Raw genomic sequence first — 13,592 nt, forward strand, 5'->3', positions numbered from 1 at the left:
ATAAAACATAACTCTCAACTTTTAGGTTGTGCATTTTTTTTCAGTCAACAGATGCTATGTCCAAGATCTTACTGATGAAAGTGCCAAGAAAATGTTAAATCAAACTCCTTACTGTCTGGGAACTTTGTCATATATATTGTTTAAATCTCCTCCAAAGCCAACTGTGTTGGTAATAAAGTATTAATGGTTAAAAACAATCACTTTGAAGTCAGAAGTATCTTGTCTAGAATCCAAGTTCTGCCATTTACTAAGCTATACAACCTTGAGAAAGTTATCTAACTTCCCTGATTCTATTTCTCATTTATAGAATGGAGTTACAAGTACCTAGCTCACAGGATTCTTATAAGAATTAAATAAGATATATTCCTTCAACAAATATTTACTGAACATCATGCAGCAGGTACTACTAAAACTAGCTGCTGGAGGCAGAAGGTTCAGAATCAAAGCAGAGGCAAGATATCAGGCTGAAGAGTTAAGAAACAATTTTTGAAAGAGCACTTCTAAGCCTCAGTTTCATTGTATGTCAAATAAGGATAATGGAGGTAATAATCATAACAATGCACATAATAAGTGCTCAATAAATGTTAGCTATTTTGGGGGGGGGCTTCCCTCGTGGCGCAGTGGTTGAGAGTCCGCCTGCCGATGCAGGGGACACAGGTTCGTGCCCCGGTCCGGGAAGTTCCCACGTGCCGCGGAGCGGCTGGGCCCGTGAGCCATGGCTGTTGAACCTGCGCGTCCGAAGCCTGTGCTCCGCAATGGGAGAGACCACAACAGTGAGAGGCCCACATACCGCAAAAAAAAAAAAAAAAATGTTAGCTATTTTTTTTAATCATAGGAGTAATGGTAAGGCATTACAAATGTTTAATAAGGAGAGTAACATTATCAGATCTGGACTTCACTAAGTTCATTCTGGTTGTAAATGTGGAAGCAAAAGTATAGACAGGGAAACTGATTAGAGGCCATCACTGTTATACTTGGTAAAGAGAGTGGAAACTAAAGTGGTGACAGAAGAGATGGAAAGAAGCAAAAGTATATTCAATAAAATACTTCAGTTATAAGCCATGAAGTCTAAATCAAAGATGAGACAGTAAAAAATATATACATTTATAATTTCCATACCTGGAAAACATATAGTAAAAAAATATATACATAGCTTCAACAGAGTAAATTTTTTAAATCTCTGTAAAAATTATGAAGATATGGCTGTAACACAGAAGAAACAATTCCATTATTAAGGTGACAGGCTGAATAATGGCTGCCAAAGATGGCCACATCTTAATCTCCAAAACCTGTGAATGTGTTACCTTATGTGGTAAAAGGAACTTTGCAGTGTGATTAAATTAAGGATCTTGAGAAGGGGAGATTATCCTGGATTATCTGGGTCCCAATGTAATCATAGGGTCCTTAAAAGAGAGAGGTAAGAGGATCAAAGACAGAAGATATAAAGACAGAAGCAGAAGTCAGATAGCAAAGAAGATTCTACACCCATGGCTCTTCAGATAGTGAAAGGAGCCATAGTCTAGGAAAGTAGGTGGTATCTAGAAGGTGCAAAAGGCAAGGAAACAGATTATCCCTTGGAGGCTCCAAAAGGAATGCAGCCCTGAGGAAATATTTTAGACGTCTGACCTCCAAAAGTTTAAGAAAATAAATTTGTTTTTATTTTAAGCCTGAGTTTCTGGTAATTTGTTACAGCAGCAACAGAAAACTAATGGAGTAGACATATAAACATACCTACAAAAAGTGATTTAGTACCTCCTACAACTGATAAAAATAGAGTATAAATACTGAACACTTAGAGAACACACTCAACCACTTGATTATATAAAAGAAGTCTTTGGCCATATCCTCAGTCTCAATTACTAAGGTACAATATGCAGGCAATTAAACATGCTTATGTAAAAGTATGAACAATCATTAAAATAAAGAGCTAATCATTAAAAATAATTTTTTTCTCTATAATCTTCTTTTAGCAATAAGTTAATCCCATTTTAAAACCTACCCTGTGGACATTTATGAGCTTCTGTGATTAAATGTATTCAAGAAAATTATAAAACACTGAACAGACCTATCTGCATTGTGCAAATAAATGCTTATAAATTTGTGTGTATAACCACTCCACTGAAAGATTAGACCAAAAACAGATTGTCGATGCAGGGCATGGTGATAAAGTAACGAAGGTAAAACAAGATAATAAATTAAAAACTCAGGAAAGAATCTCTTCCATAAGCAGGTGGAGAGGAATAAAGGAAAAAGAAAATGAAAAGATGATTCTACCAGGATAGCTGAACTTCCTTTCAACTCCTCTCACATTGAATGGGCCATCCAAGCATGCAGGCAACTAAAAACATGCGAATGAGATGAGAATGATAGAATAAAGACTATCACATCTGAATAGAAAAAAACAACATCTGATTATTGAGCTTTCAAAAATAGATCTCATTATTTGCAGATATTGATTTTGGAAAAAAGAAAAGCTAAGATGTATGAATATAATACTGACTTAGACCTGGCCTAGAGCTGTTAACTCTTAATGGTCTGCATACTATACACGTTAACATGTAAAACTGTTAAACATTTTGTGGTTTTAGCCAAGATAAATTTATACTGTGTTCACAATAAATATCAATATCTATCAATGTATAAATATTGAGTCTCCAAATGATCTTGTTGTATGTTCATAGAATCTAAACTTAGCTCTTGTGTTATTTATAATATTCTGATGTCTTATAAATGCAAATAAAAGAATAATATATCATAAACAGTATGCTAAAAAGCAAAACTGGCTAATGAATACTAGTTTATTACACCAGTTAAAATTTAAGACCTCTCCCATCTCCCTAATCTCAAGTAAATCCTTCATACTTAGAAGGTTAAGTAACTAATGATATATACCTAGCTATTTATATCAGATCACAAATTGAAATCTAGGTCTCCTATCATCAAAAACAAACAAAAAAACAGAGCCTTTAGCTTAAGTTCATCTTAAACCAAAACGACTTACTGTATGCGAGTGTGTGTGTACATATCATATATCACATATGTATGTATATATATATATTTCTGCATAATATTCAAAATATAATAAAACATATTCTGAATTAAACTTGTAAAATTAAATTAGACGTTTAATCTTTCTTTTTTGGCCGCACCGCACAGCTTGCGAGATCTTAGTTTGCCAACCATGGATTGAACGTGGGCCCTGGCAGTAAAGTGCTGAATCCTACCACTGGACTGCCATGGAATTCCCTAGACGTCTAACCTTTTTTTTTTTTTTTTTTTTCAGTACGCAGGCCTCTCACTGTTGTGGACTCTCCCGTTGCGGAGCACAGGCTCCGGCTGCGCAGGCTCAGCGGCCATGGCTCATGGGCCCAGCCGCTCCGCGGCATGTGGGATCTTCCCGGACCAGGGCACGAACGCATGTCCCCTGCATCGGCAGGCAGACTCTTAACCACTGCGCCACCAGGGAAGCCCCGTCTAACCTTTTAAATGCCAATTTCGACCCACTCTAGAAACTGTATAAAGAAAAACACACTTGAAGGAATTAAAGACACAGAATATAGTTCCTAGGTCCCAAAAAGTAGGGAAGGCTTTTGGAGTTTTCCTTAGTTATTTTGGTTTTTTATGTATTCAACAAATACTTATCTGGGCCTATGAAAAAACAGACACTGTGGGTAGGCAAGTAACAAAAATGAAGAAAATAAATCCTTGATTATAGGAGCTACTAGAACCAGGAGGAATCTAACTCCATTCCACCCTCTTTTACAAATAAATTGAGGGCCACAGTTAGTGACATTTCTATAAGTAAAACACAAGTTTGCTGACTTCAACACAGTTCTTTCCAGCCATCTGCAGTTTATTCAGCCTAGTGAACGCAATGTGATTATTAGAACTAGACAATCAAGCCAAGAGGGAAAATGCTACAAAGAGAAGAACTAGTACAGAGACCTGGCCTCTTCAGCTATGCAAGCCAAGCCTAACCTATGTGAACTAGAAATCCCCCCAAGTCTACTGTTACATGTTTCTAATACTAAAATAAGGAAGCAGGGTTAATCTGCAGTGGTGCTATTTACTGGTACTTTGTAATTAAGGGATATGTGCAGCACAGTTCTCTAATGAACCTGCACCCTATAGAGACACACAGCCTTCCTTACGGTCTTCAGTATTTAAATCACAAAGATAAGAAAAACTGTCAAAAAGTAAAATTAAACGCATTTCCTGTTCAGTTTAGTTTCTTCATCCATAAACATACCACGATTGTTTTCAGAACTACAGAAACTCAACCCACAAAGCACTGACACACAGAGGCAACAAAAAATAAGCTATTTAAATATCAGGATGGTGCTTAAAATAAAGTCTCAGAGAAAATGCCTCTTCATACAAAAAGAGTATGTGAACTTTTAAAGTTTTAACACCCAGTATTAGCTTTAAGAATCAGGCTCTTATCCTGCAAAAGGTCAGTCACTGTGGTAAAACCCTCAAAAAACAAAGGCTGAAAAATCGAAAATCTACCATTCTTTGACTTATTTCAAATATATACTGAATTAGACATTTAATGGCTTCAAAAATAAACATGACATATCTATTTTAACTTAGCCCTTTATAATATAAAGAGTGACAAAGAATAGTAAATGTGCTAAACGACTGGATCAATGAAGGAAAAAGCAGCAAGACATAAAGCACTTACCACTATCAACAGCTTCAACTTCCCGGTCAATTGCATCTCTGATCATTAGTGGATGGATGAAGAATTGGGCCCATCTGAAAAAAAAAAAAAAAAAAAACTGTTTGGTAAAAGCTTTTCATCAGTCAACATCTACTTTTTTAATTAAGAAGCTTTACTAAGATGGAGATTTAGTTCATAATCATGCATATAAAACCTAAACAATACACAGCATTTCTAGATTTTAAAGTCTACAAACTACCTTTTTTCTATTATGAAATATAATACCCATACAGAAAAGTATTATATATAAAACATGGGCATATAGACTGTAAGGTAAACACCTGAGTGGCCACCACTCAGATCAAGAAATAGACCACTGTCAGAACTCTAGAAGAACCCAGCACCCACCTTATCCTCAGAGTTAATATCATGAATGTTACGGGTATCACTTCTCTGCTTTTCTTGATAGTTTTACCACATATATATGTATTTCTAGGCTGGTGTTTCTTGATCTTTTTTTTTTTTTCCATTATCAACCCTAAGTAGCCTTTTCAGAAATTTTCTTCTTATCACTCCCCTATGACATTTTTACCCACATATACAATCTGTTTACATATTTTATGTGTATCTGTGATTTTATAAATAAAAAGTATCTGAGGCCTACTTTTTTTAACTTTTTAAGTTAAATTTTTTTTTAATTAATTAATTTATTTTTGGCCGCGTTGGGTCTTCGGTGCTGCACGTGGGCTTTCTCTAGTTGCGGCGAGCGGGGTCTACTCTTCATTGCGATGCACGGGCTTCTCATTGCAGTGGCTTCTCTTGTTGCGGAGCACGGGCTCTAGGTTCACGGGCTTCAGTAGTTGTGACACACGGGCTCAGGAGTTGTGGCTCGCTGGCTCTAGAGCACAGGTTCAGTACTTGTGGTGCACAGGCTTAGTTGCTCCACAGAATGTGGGATCCTCTCAGACCAGGGATTGAACCTGTGTCCCCCGCATTGGCAGGCGGATTCTTAACCACTGCACCACCAGGGAAATCCCAAGTTAAAATTTTAAAGGCTATTAGTATTTCACTTAATTTTATAACTGTATTTGCTGTTTAATGTAATATATTCCTTATATAAATTGTGATGATCAAATTACATATGCAAATTAACAATTTATATAATAACAGCAATGCAATCAAGTTTTTAAAAAATTAAACTCATTTTTCCAACAAAACACATTGAAAAAATTAATTTCCTACAATATTTAATAAACTTTGAACTTTTGCTTGCTCTGAGAAGAAACTTTTAATTTAATTAGCTACTAGATACTCATTAAAATATTACTGACATTTTTTTCTTGTCGGTACTTAGTATAACTAACGAAGGAAATAAATAATAAAAGGAACTAAATAATGAAGGAACTAAATAATAAAACAGAATATTTTTATTTAATTCTAAAAATCAAAGTCACACACAAAAGCAGAGAGAGGATCAAACATAACATCCACAAGGCAGCCAATGGCAACCAACTGACACACACAGACCACCTCTAGTGATGACTTCAAGATCAGTCATTTGAAAGTCCTCCAATCATCTATCCACCACAATTTTGTACCCCTGACCTTGCAAACACTCTGCATATCTTCCACAAAGTCAATGTCAGAGTAAATGGTGCTCAGGTGATATTTGAGAAAACTCAAAAAGAAATCAAACACTAAGATTTTGCAGGTAGGGTTAAGCTTTGGAGGGCCACAAACCATTATAATATCAAATGTTTTTTCACCTTCAAGACCAATTTTTGCCACCAAAAGAAACAGTATGAACCCTGCCAAGAATGCATGTTCTAGACAATGTAGGTTCATTCTGAACTTCATATAAATGGATATATAGTGATTTATTTAACTCAACACTCTTTTTAGTAGTCATTCATGATGCTACATGTGGCTGTGGATCATTTATTTTCATTGCAGTAGAATATTCCACTGCATGAATTTATTCATCCATTCTACTGCTGGTGGACATTTGGGCTGGTTCTGGGTTTGAACCATTACAAACAATGCTGCCATAAACATTCTTATAAATATGTACCACGGCACATGTGCACAAGTTTGTCTAAATATATATCTGAGAAAGGAACTCCTAGGTAATAGTATATGCATCATATGTTCTACATCACTAGGTAATAATCAAACTTTTCCAAAGTGATTGTGCCCATCTACACTTGCATCAGATCATCCTCCAATCCTCTACAACATCACCCTCACTTGGTATTGTCAGACTAAAATTTTCTGCAACTTTTAGGAGGATAGTTAAATCTCATAATGGTTTTAATTTACATTTTCCTGATTGAACATTTCATATATTTATTAATAATCTGAATTTCTTATCTTGTAAAATGCCTGGTTAAGGGTTTTTTTCTATTGGGTTGTATTTTTCTTATTGATCATAATAATATATATATAATTATCCATTTATATGATATTATCATATATAAATTATGTTACATACAATTACATATATAATCTAATAATTAAATCTCTGGTAGTTATTCTAAATATAAGTCCTCTGTTAGTTACATGTGTTGCAAATATATTCTCCCACTTTATACTTGCTTTTCTCATGCTCTATGTTATCTTTAGATGAACATAACGTACTATCATTTTTCTTTATGTTTTGTTTTTGCATCTTGTTTGATAATCCTTACCTAAGGCTAAAGTCAAGCTTACCTATAAAACTTTTAATTGTACTTTTCACTTTTTGGTCTATAATCCACATAGAATTGATTTTTTTGTGCATGTTGTGAGATAGGGAGTCAATTTTGGTCTTACCTTTATAGAAGCCCAACTGTCTCGGCATCATTTTTTTAAAAAGCCCTTTCACCACTGCTCCATAATGCTCCTATCAAAAATGAAGTGTCCACATATGTGTTGGTCTATTTCCATTCCAAGAAATATCCTGTTCCATCATCTCTTTGTCTAGCCCTCTGCTAACACCCTAATGTCCTAATTACAAAACAAATCTTAATATCTAGTAGGTCAAGTCCTGCTACCTTGTTATTTTTCCAATTCAAAAGTATCTTGTCTATACTTAGCCCTCTGCATTTCCTTATAAATCTTAGAGTTAGCTTGTCTATTTAAGACTAAGTAAATCTTCTGAGATTATGGTTGCGATATCACTGAATCTGTACATTAAATAGGAAGATTAATGTCACTAAAAGAAAAAAAAGGCGTCAGGGAATTCCCTGGTGGTCCAGCGGTTAGGACTCCGGAGCTTCCAATGCAGGGAGCACAGGTTCGATCCCTGGTTGGGGAACTAGGATCCTGCATGCCATGCAGCATGGCCAAAATCAAAACAAAACAAAAAAACAAGGCTTCAAATCCATGAATAGTATTTCTCTCAATTTATTTAGGTCTTTTTAAATATCTCACAATAAGGTTTTAATATATTCTCCATGAAGAGGTCTTACACATAATTTTTGGGATGATTCTTGAGTGTCTGATTATTTGTGTAGCTTTTATAAACTTTTTCTAAATTTTAATTTCTAACTGTTGCTGATACATAGAAGTTGTACTTTTATATGTTAAACATAGTATCATTTTTATCATTTTTAATTTTTGCATATCAAGCTATCTCACTAAATTCTGTTAATGTTACTAATTTTTATATGTAGAAGATTTTAGATTTTCTATGTTCACAATCATATCATATGCTTTGACAGTTGTGTATTTTGCTTATTTTTCTTTCTTGCCTAATATAATAGAATGATGAACAGAAGCGATCACAACCCGTATCTCTGTCTTGTTCCTGATCTCAACTTGGAATCTTTCAAGGTTTCACCATTAAATGTAAGGTCTGGTTTAAACTATCAAATATCATATTGAGAAAGCTGCCTTATACTCTATTTGCTAAGAGCATCTTTGTGAATAGATACTGAATTTCACCATGTGATATTTTTCTACATATACTGAGACATGGTTTTTCTCCTTCAATCTGACAATGCGATGAACAGCACTGATTTTCTGTTAACCCTACCTCATATTTCTAAGATGACCCCAACTCAGTACTGCTATATCAGCCTTTTTGTGAATCTGGTCTATATTTTTTCTTATATTATACTTTCTTAAATCAAGGTCATGCTACCTTCATAAATGAGGGAGGAATTATTTCTTCCTTCAATTTTTTGTACAACTCTAAACAAGTTTATTTTTGAGAAGTTTTTATTACTGACTAATTTTTTTAATGATTATAAGAGTATGAAAACTTTTAAATTATAATTTCTCTTATGTGGGTTTTATAAATAATATTACTAAGAATTTGTGAACGCCATCTAGTTTTTTCATTTACTGGAATAGGTTGTTCAAAATACCTTATTGTATTTTCAATATCTGCCAATATGTCTTAATTCTTTTCCATTCCTGATATTTGCACATACTCTTCTTTTTCCCTGACCAGTCTCATGAAATGTTTACCTATTCTCTCAGTTTTTTCAAACCAACATTTAGCTTTCTTGAAACTACCATATGTATATTGTTTCTATTGAGGAATAATTCACATACCACAAAATGCCCTTTTGAAGTACATAATTAAAGAGATTTTACTACATTCACAGAATTGTGTAAACATTACCACTGTCTAATTTCAGAAATTTTTCATTAACCCAAAAATAAACTCTGTACCCATTAACGGTCATTCCCCATTTCCTCATCCCTCCAGCCCCTGGCAAGCACTAATCTGCTTTTGGTCTCTATGGATTTGCCTATTTTGGACATTTCATATAAATGGAATCATACATTATGGGGCTTTCTGCATCTGGCCTCTTTCTCTTAGCATAACGTTTTCAAGATTCATTCATGTTGTATTACTTACCAGGACTTCATTCCCTTCTTATTGCCAAGTAATATTCCTTTGTATGGATGTGCTACATTTTGTCTATCCATTCATCAGTGGATTGACATTTAGGTTGTTTCCACTTTTGACCTATTATATATAACACTGCTACTAACACTCATGTAGAAGTTTTTGTGTAGATATATGTTTTCAATTCTGTAGAGTATGTATACTAAGAGTGGAACTTTTGGGTCATATGGTAACTCTATGTTTAACTTTTGAGGAAGTTTTCTAACTACATTTTCTAACACAGCTGAACCACCAGCAATGTACGAAAGTTCCAATTTATCCACACATTCACCAATAATTGTAAATGTTCTTCTTTTCAAAGTGGTATCTCATTGAAGTTTTTTCTTCTAATTGAAGTACAGTTGATTTACAATGTTGATTTCTGCATACAGCACAGTGACTCAGTTATACATATTCTTTTCCATTCTGATTTATCACAGGATATTGAACATAGTTCCCTGTGCTATAAAGTAGGACCTTGTTGTTTATTCATTCTATGTATACTAGTTTGCATTTGCTAATCCCAAACTCCCAATCCTTCCCTCCCCCACCCTCCTACCCCTTGGCAACCACAAGTCTGTTCTCTATGTCTGTGAGTCTGTTTCTGTTTCGTAGATATGTTCATTTGTGTACTATTTTAGATTCCACACATAAGTGATATCACATGGTATTTGTCTTTCTCTTTCTTACTTCACTTAGTAATGATATTGCTGCAAATGGCATTGTTTCATTCTTTTTTATGGCTGAGTAATATTCCATTGTATATACATACCACATCTTCTTTATCCATTCATCTGTAGATGGACATTTAGGTTGCTTCCATGTCTTGGCTATCGTAAACAGTGCTGCTATCAACACTGGGGTGCATGTATCTTTTCAAATTAGTTTTTGTCTTTTCCGGATATATGCCCAGGAGTGGGATTGCTGGATCATATGGTAACTCTATTTTTAGTTTTTTGAGGAACTGCCATAATGTTTTCCATAGTTGGTGGGAATTTATATTCCCACCAACAGTGTAAGAGGGTTCCCTTTTCTCCATACCTCTCCAACACTTATTATTTGTTGACTTTTTAATGATGGCTATTCTGACCAGTGTGAGGTGGTATCTCATTGTAGTTTTGACTTTCATTTTCCTAGTGACTAAGATGTTGAGCATATTTTCATGTGCTTACTGGCCACCTGAATATTTTCTTTGGAGAAATGTCTTATTCAAATCGTTTGCCCATTTTAAAACTGGGTTATTTGTTTTCTTATTGTTGAAACTAAAAGTTTTATATATATTCTGGATACTAGCACCTTAGCAGATAGATGATTTGTAAGTATTTTCTTCCATTCTGTGAGTTGTCTTTTCACTTTCTTCATAGGACCCTTTAAAGCAAAAAAGTGTTTAATTTCAGTGGAGTCCAGTTTATCTAGTTTTTCCTTTGTTGCTTCTGCTTTTGATGTCATACCTGAAAAACTATTGCCAAGTCCAAGGTTACGAAGATTTATGCCTATGTTCTCTTTAGAGTTTTATAGTTTTTGCTCTTACACCTAAGCATATGTCTCAATTTGTTAATATTTGTATATGGTATGAACAAAGGATCCAACGTCATTCTTTTGCATGTGGATATCCAGTTGTCACAGTAGCATTTGTTGAAAAACTATTCTTTCCCATTGAATTGCCTTGGCACCCTTGCAACTGACAATAAATGTAATGGTTTATTTCTGGAGCCTCAATTCTATTCCACTGAAGTATATGTCTATTCTTATGCCAGTACCATGTTGCCTTGATTACTGTAGATTTGAGTAAGTTTTGAAACTGGGAATATGAGTCCTTTAACTTTGTTCTTTTTCAAGATAATTTTGGCTATTCTTGGTCTCTTCCTTTCCATATGAATTTTAGAATCAGCTCATTAATTTCTTCAAAAAAGACAGCTGAAATTTTGATAAGGACTAAATTGAATCTGTAGACCAATTTGGGATGTATTGTCATCTTAACAATATTAAGCCTTGTAATCTATGAACATGGGATGGCTTTCTATTAATTTAATTTGTTCTTTAATTTCTTTCAAAAAAATTTTTGTGGCTTTCCACAAACAACTCTTGCACCTCTTTTGTTAAATTTATTCCTAAGTATTTTATTCTTTTTAATGCTATTGTACAAGGAATTTTCTCTTAATTTCATTTTTGTATTTTTCATTGCTAGTGTATAAAAATACAACTGATTTTTGTACAATGATCTTGATCCTGCAACCTTGTTGAACTTGCTATTAGCTCTAATAGTTCATTTGTGGACTCTGTAGGATTATCCATATACAATGAGTTCCTATTATTTGTGGTAGTTATGTTTTCTAAAGTTGTCATGACTGCTGAATTAGCGAGTATTGAATGACTGTCCTAGGAGTAATACACATACACAGATTATGATCTTAAATCCTAAAGGTATCTCATTCTAGTTGATTCTCTTTTATTTCACAAAAGAGAAAATGAGGTTCAGAAGTGTTAAGGAAACTGCCTGAGGCCACTTCCCCAGTGGGTACCAGAGTTGGGACTCAAACTCCATAGAACTGGCTCCAGAGCCAGAGCTTCTCTTACTATATTGTACTGTCCCTTATCCTCTGGTCATTTCTGTATGAAAGCTGAAACAAAAAGGTAGAGTGTTGCCTTTTCAACCTCAGCTGAGAAGGTGTGTGTCAGGCAACTCAAATTTTTCACAACAATTTTCAAATTTTTTCCCAAATTTTTCACATGTCCATGAATGACTAGAAAAGCACTGCAAGTATTCATTTTGGAGTTACAAATAAATTTTAGTGAGTAGGTGAATTCTCCACAAATAATGAGAATCATCTGTACAAGATTATGCCATCTGCAAATAGAGATAGTTTGACTTCTTTTCGAATCTGCATGATTTTATTTCATTTTCATGTCTAACTGCTCTAGCTAAAACCTCCACTTCAATGTTGAATAGAGGTGGACAGTGCTGATATCTTGATCCTAATCTTTGGGGAAATGCTTTCAACCTTTCACCATTAAGTATGATGTTAGTTGTGGGTTATTCAGATACCCTTTATCAGGTTGAGGAAGTTCCCTTTTATTCCTAGTTTATCAAGTGTTTTATAATGAGAGGGTGCTAGATTCTGTTACATGTTTTTTCTGTTTATATTGAGATGAATTTTGGAATGTGTTTTTGTCCTTTCTTCTATTAATATGGCATATTATGTTGATTGGGTTTTGTATGGTGAACTAACCTCGCAATCCTGGGATAAATCCCACCTGGATTGTGCATAATCCTTTTTATATGTTGCTGGATTCAGTTTTGTGGTTTTGTTGAGGATTTCTGCAACTCTATTCATAACAGATACTAGTCTGTAGTTTTCTTGTGCAATGATTGTCTAGTTTTGATATCAAAGTAATACCGGCTTCATAGAATGATTTAGGAAGTGTCCCTCCTCTTCTATATTTTGGAAGAATTTATGAAGCATTAGTGTTAATTCTTTAAATGTTTGGTAGAATTCACCAGTGAAGTCACCTGGGTCTATACTTTTCATTTGGTAAACTCTTGATTACTCATCCAATCTCTCATTACAGGTCTATGCAGATTTTCTGTCTTCTTAAGTCAGTTTCAATAGTTTTGTCTTTCTAGAAATTTGTCCATTTCGTCTCAGTTATCTATTTGTTGGCATAAAATAGTTCATAATATTCTATTATATTCTTTTTTATTTTGGTTAAGATCATACTAATGTTCACTCTTTCATTCCTCATTTTAATAATCTGAGCCTTCCTTTTTCTTGGTTAGTCTAGCCGAAAGTTTGTCAATTTTGTTCATCTTTTCAAATAACCAACTGTTGGTTTTATCTTCTATTGTTTTTCTATTCCCTATTTATTTCCACTCAAATTTTTATTATGTCCTTCCTTCTGCTTACTTGGGTTTAGATTGCTCTTCTTTGCCTTGTTAATTAAGATGGAAGTTTAGGGTCACTTGAGATCTTTTTTAATGGAGGTGTTTACAGTTATAAATTTCCCTCTGAGCACTGGTTTTGATGCATCCCATAATTTTTGTATGTTGTT

At 34.3% G+C, this 13,592-nt stretch overlaps 1 protein-coding gene across 5 annotated transcripts in view; it reads right to left on the reverse strand.

Annotated features, from left to right (window-relative positions):
- Positions 1-13,592, reverse strand: part of NRDC (nardilysin convertase) — a 91,348-nt gene that overhangs the window by 40,924 nt on the left and 36,832 nt on the right. For all 5 annotated transcript variants that reach the window (XM_079901687.1, XM_079901685.1, XM_079901684.1 and 2 more), the window contains one exon: positions 4,685-4,758. In XM_079901687.1, coding sequence (XP_079757813.1) covers positions 4,685-4,758 — 74 coding nt within the window. The remainder of the gene's footprint in view (positions 1-4,684; positions 4,759-13,592) is intronic.

This window comes from Stenella coeruleoalba (genome assembly GCF_951394435.1).
Source record: "Stenella coeruleoalba genome assembly, chromosome: 1".
Lineage (NCBI taxonomy): Eukaryota > Metazoa > Chordata > Mammalia > Artiodactyla > Delphinidae > Stenella > Stenella coeruleoalba.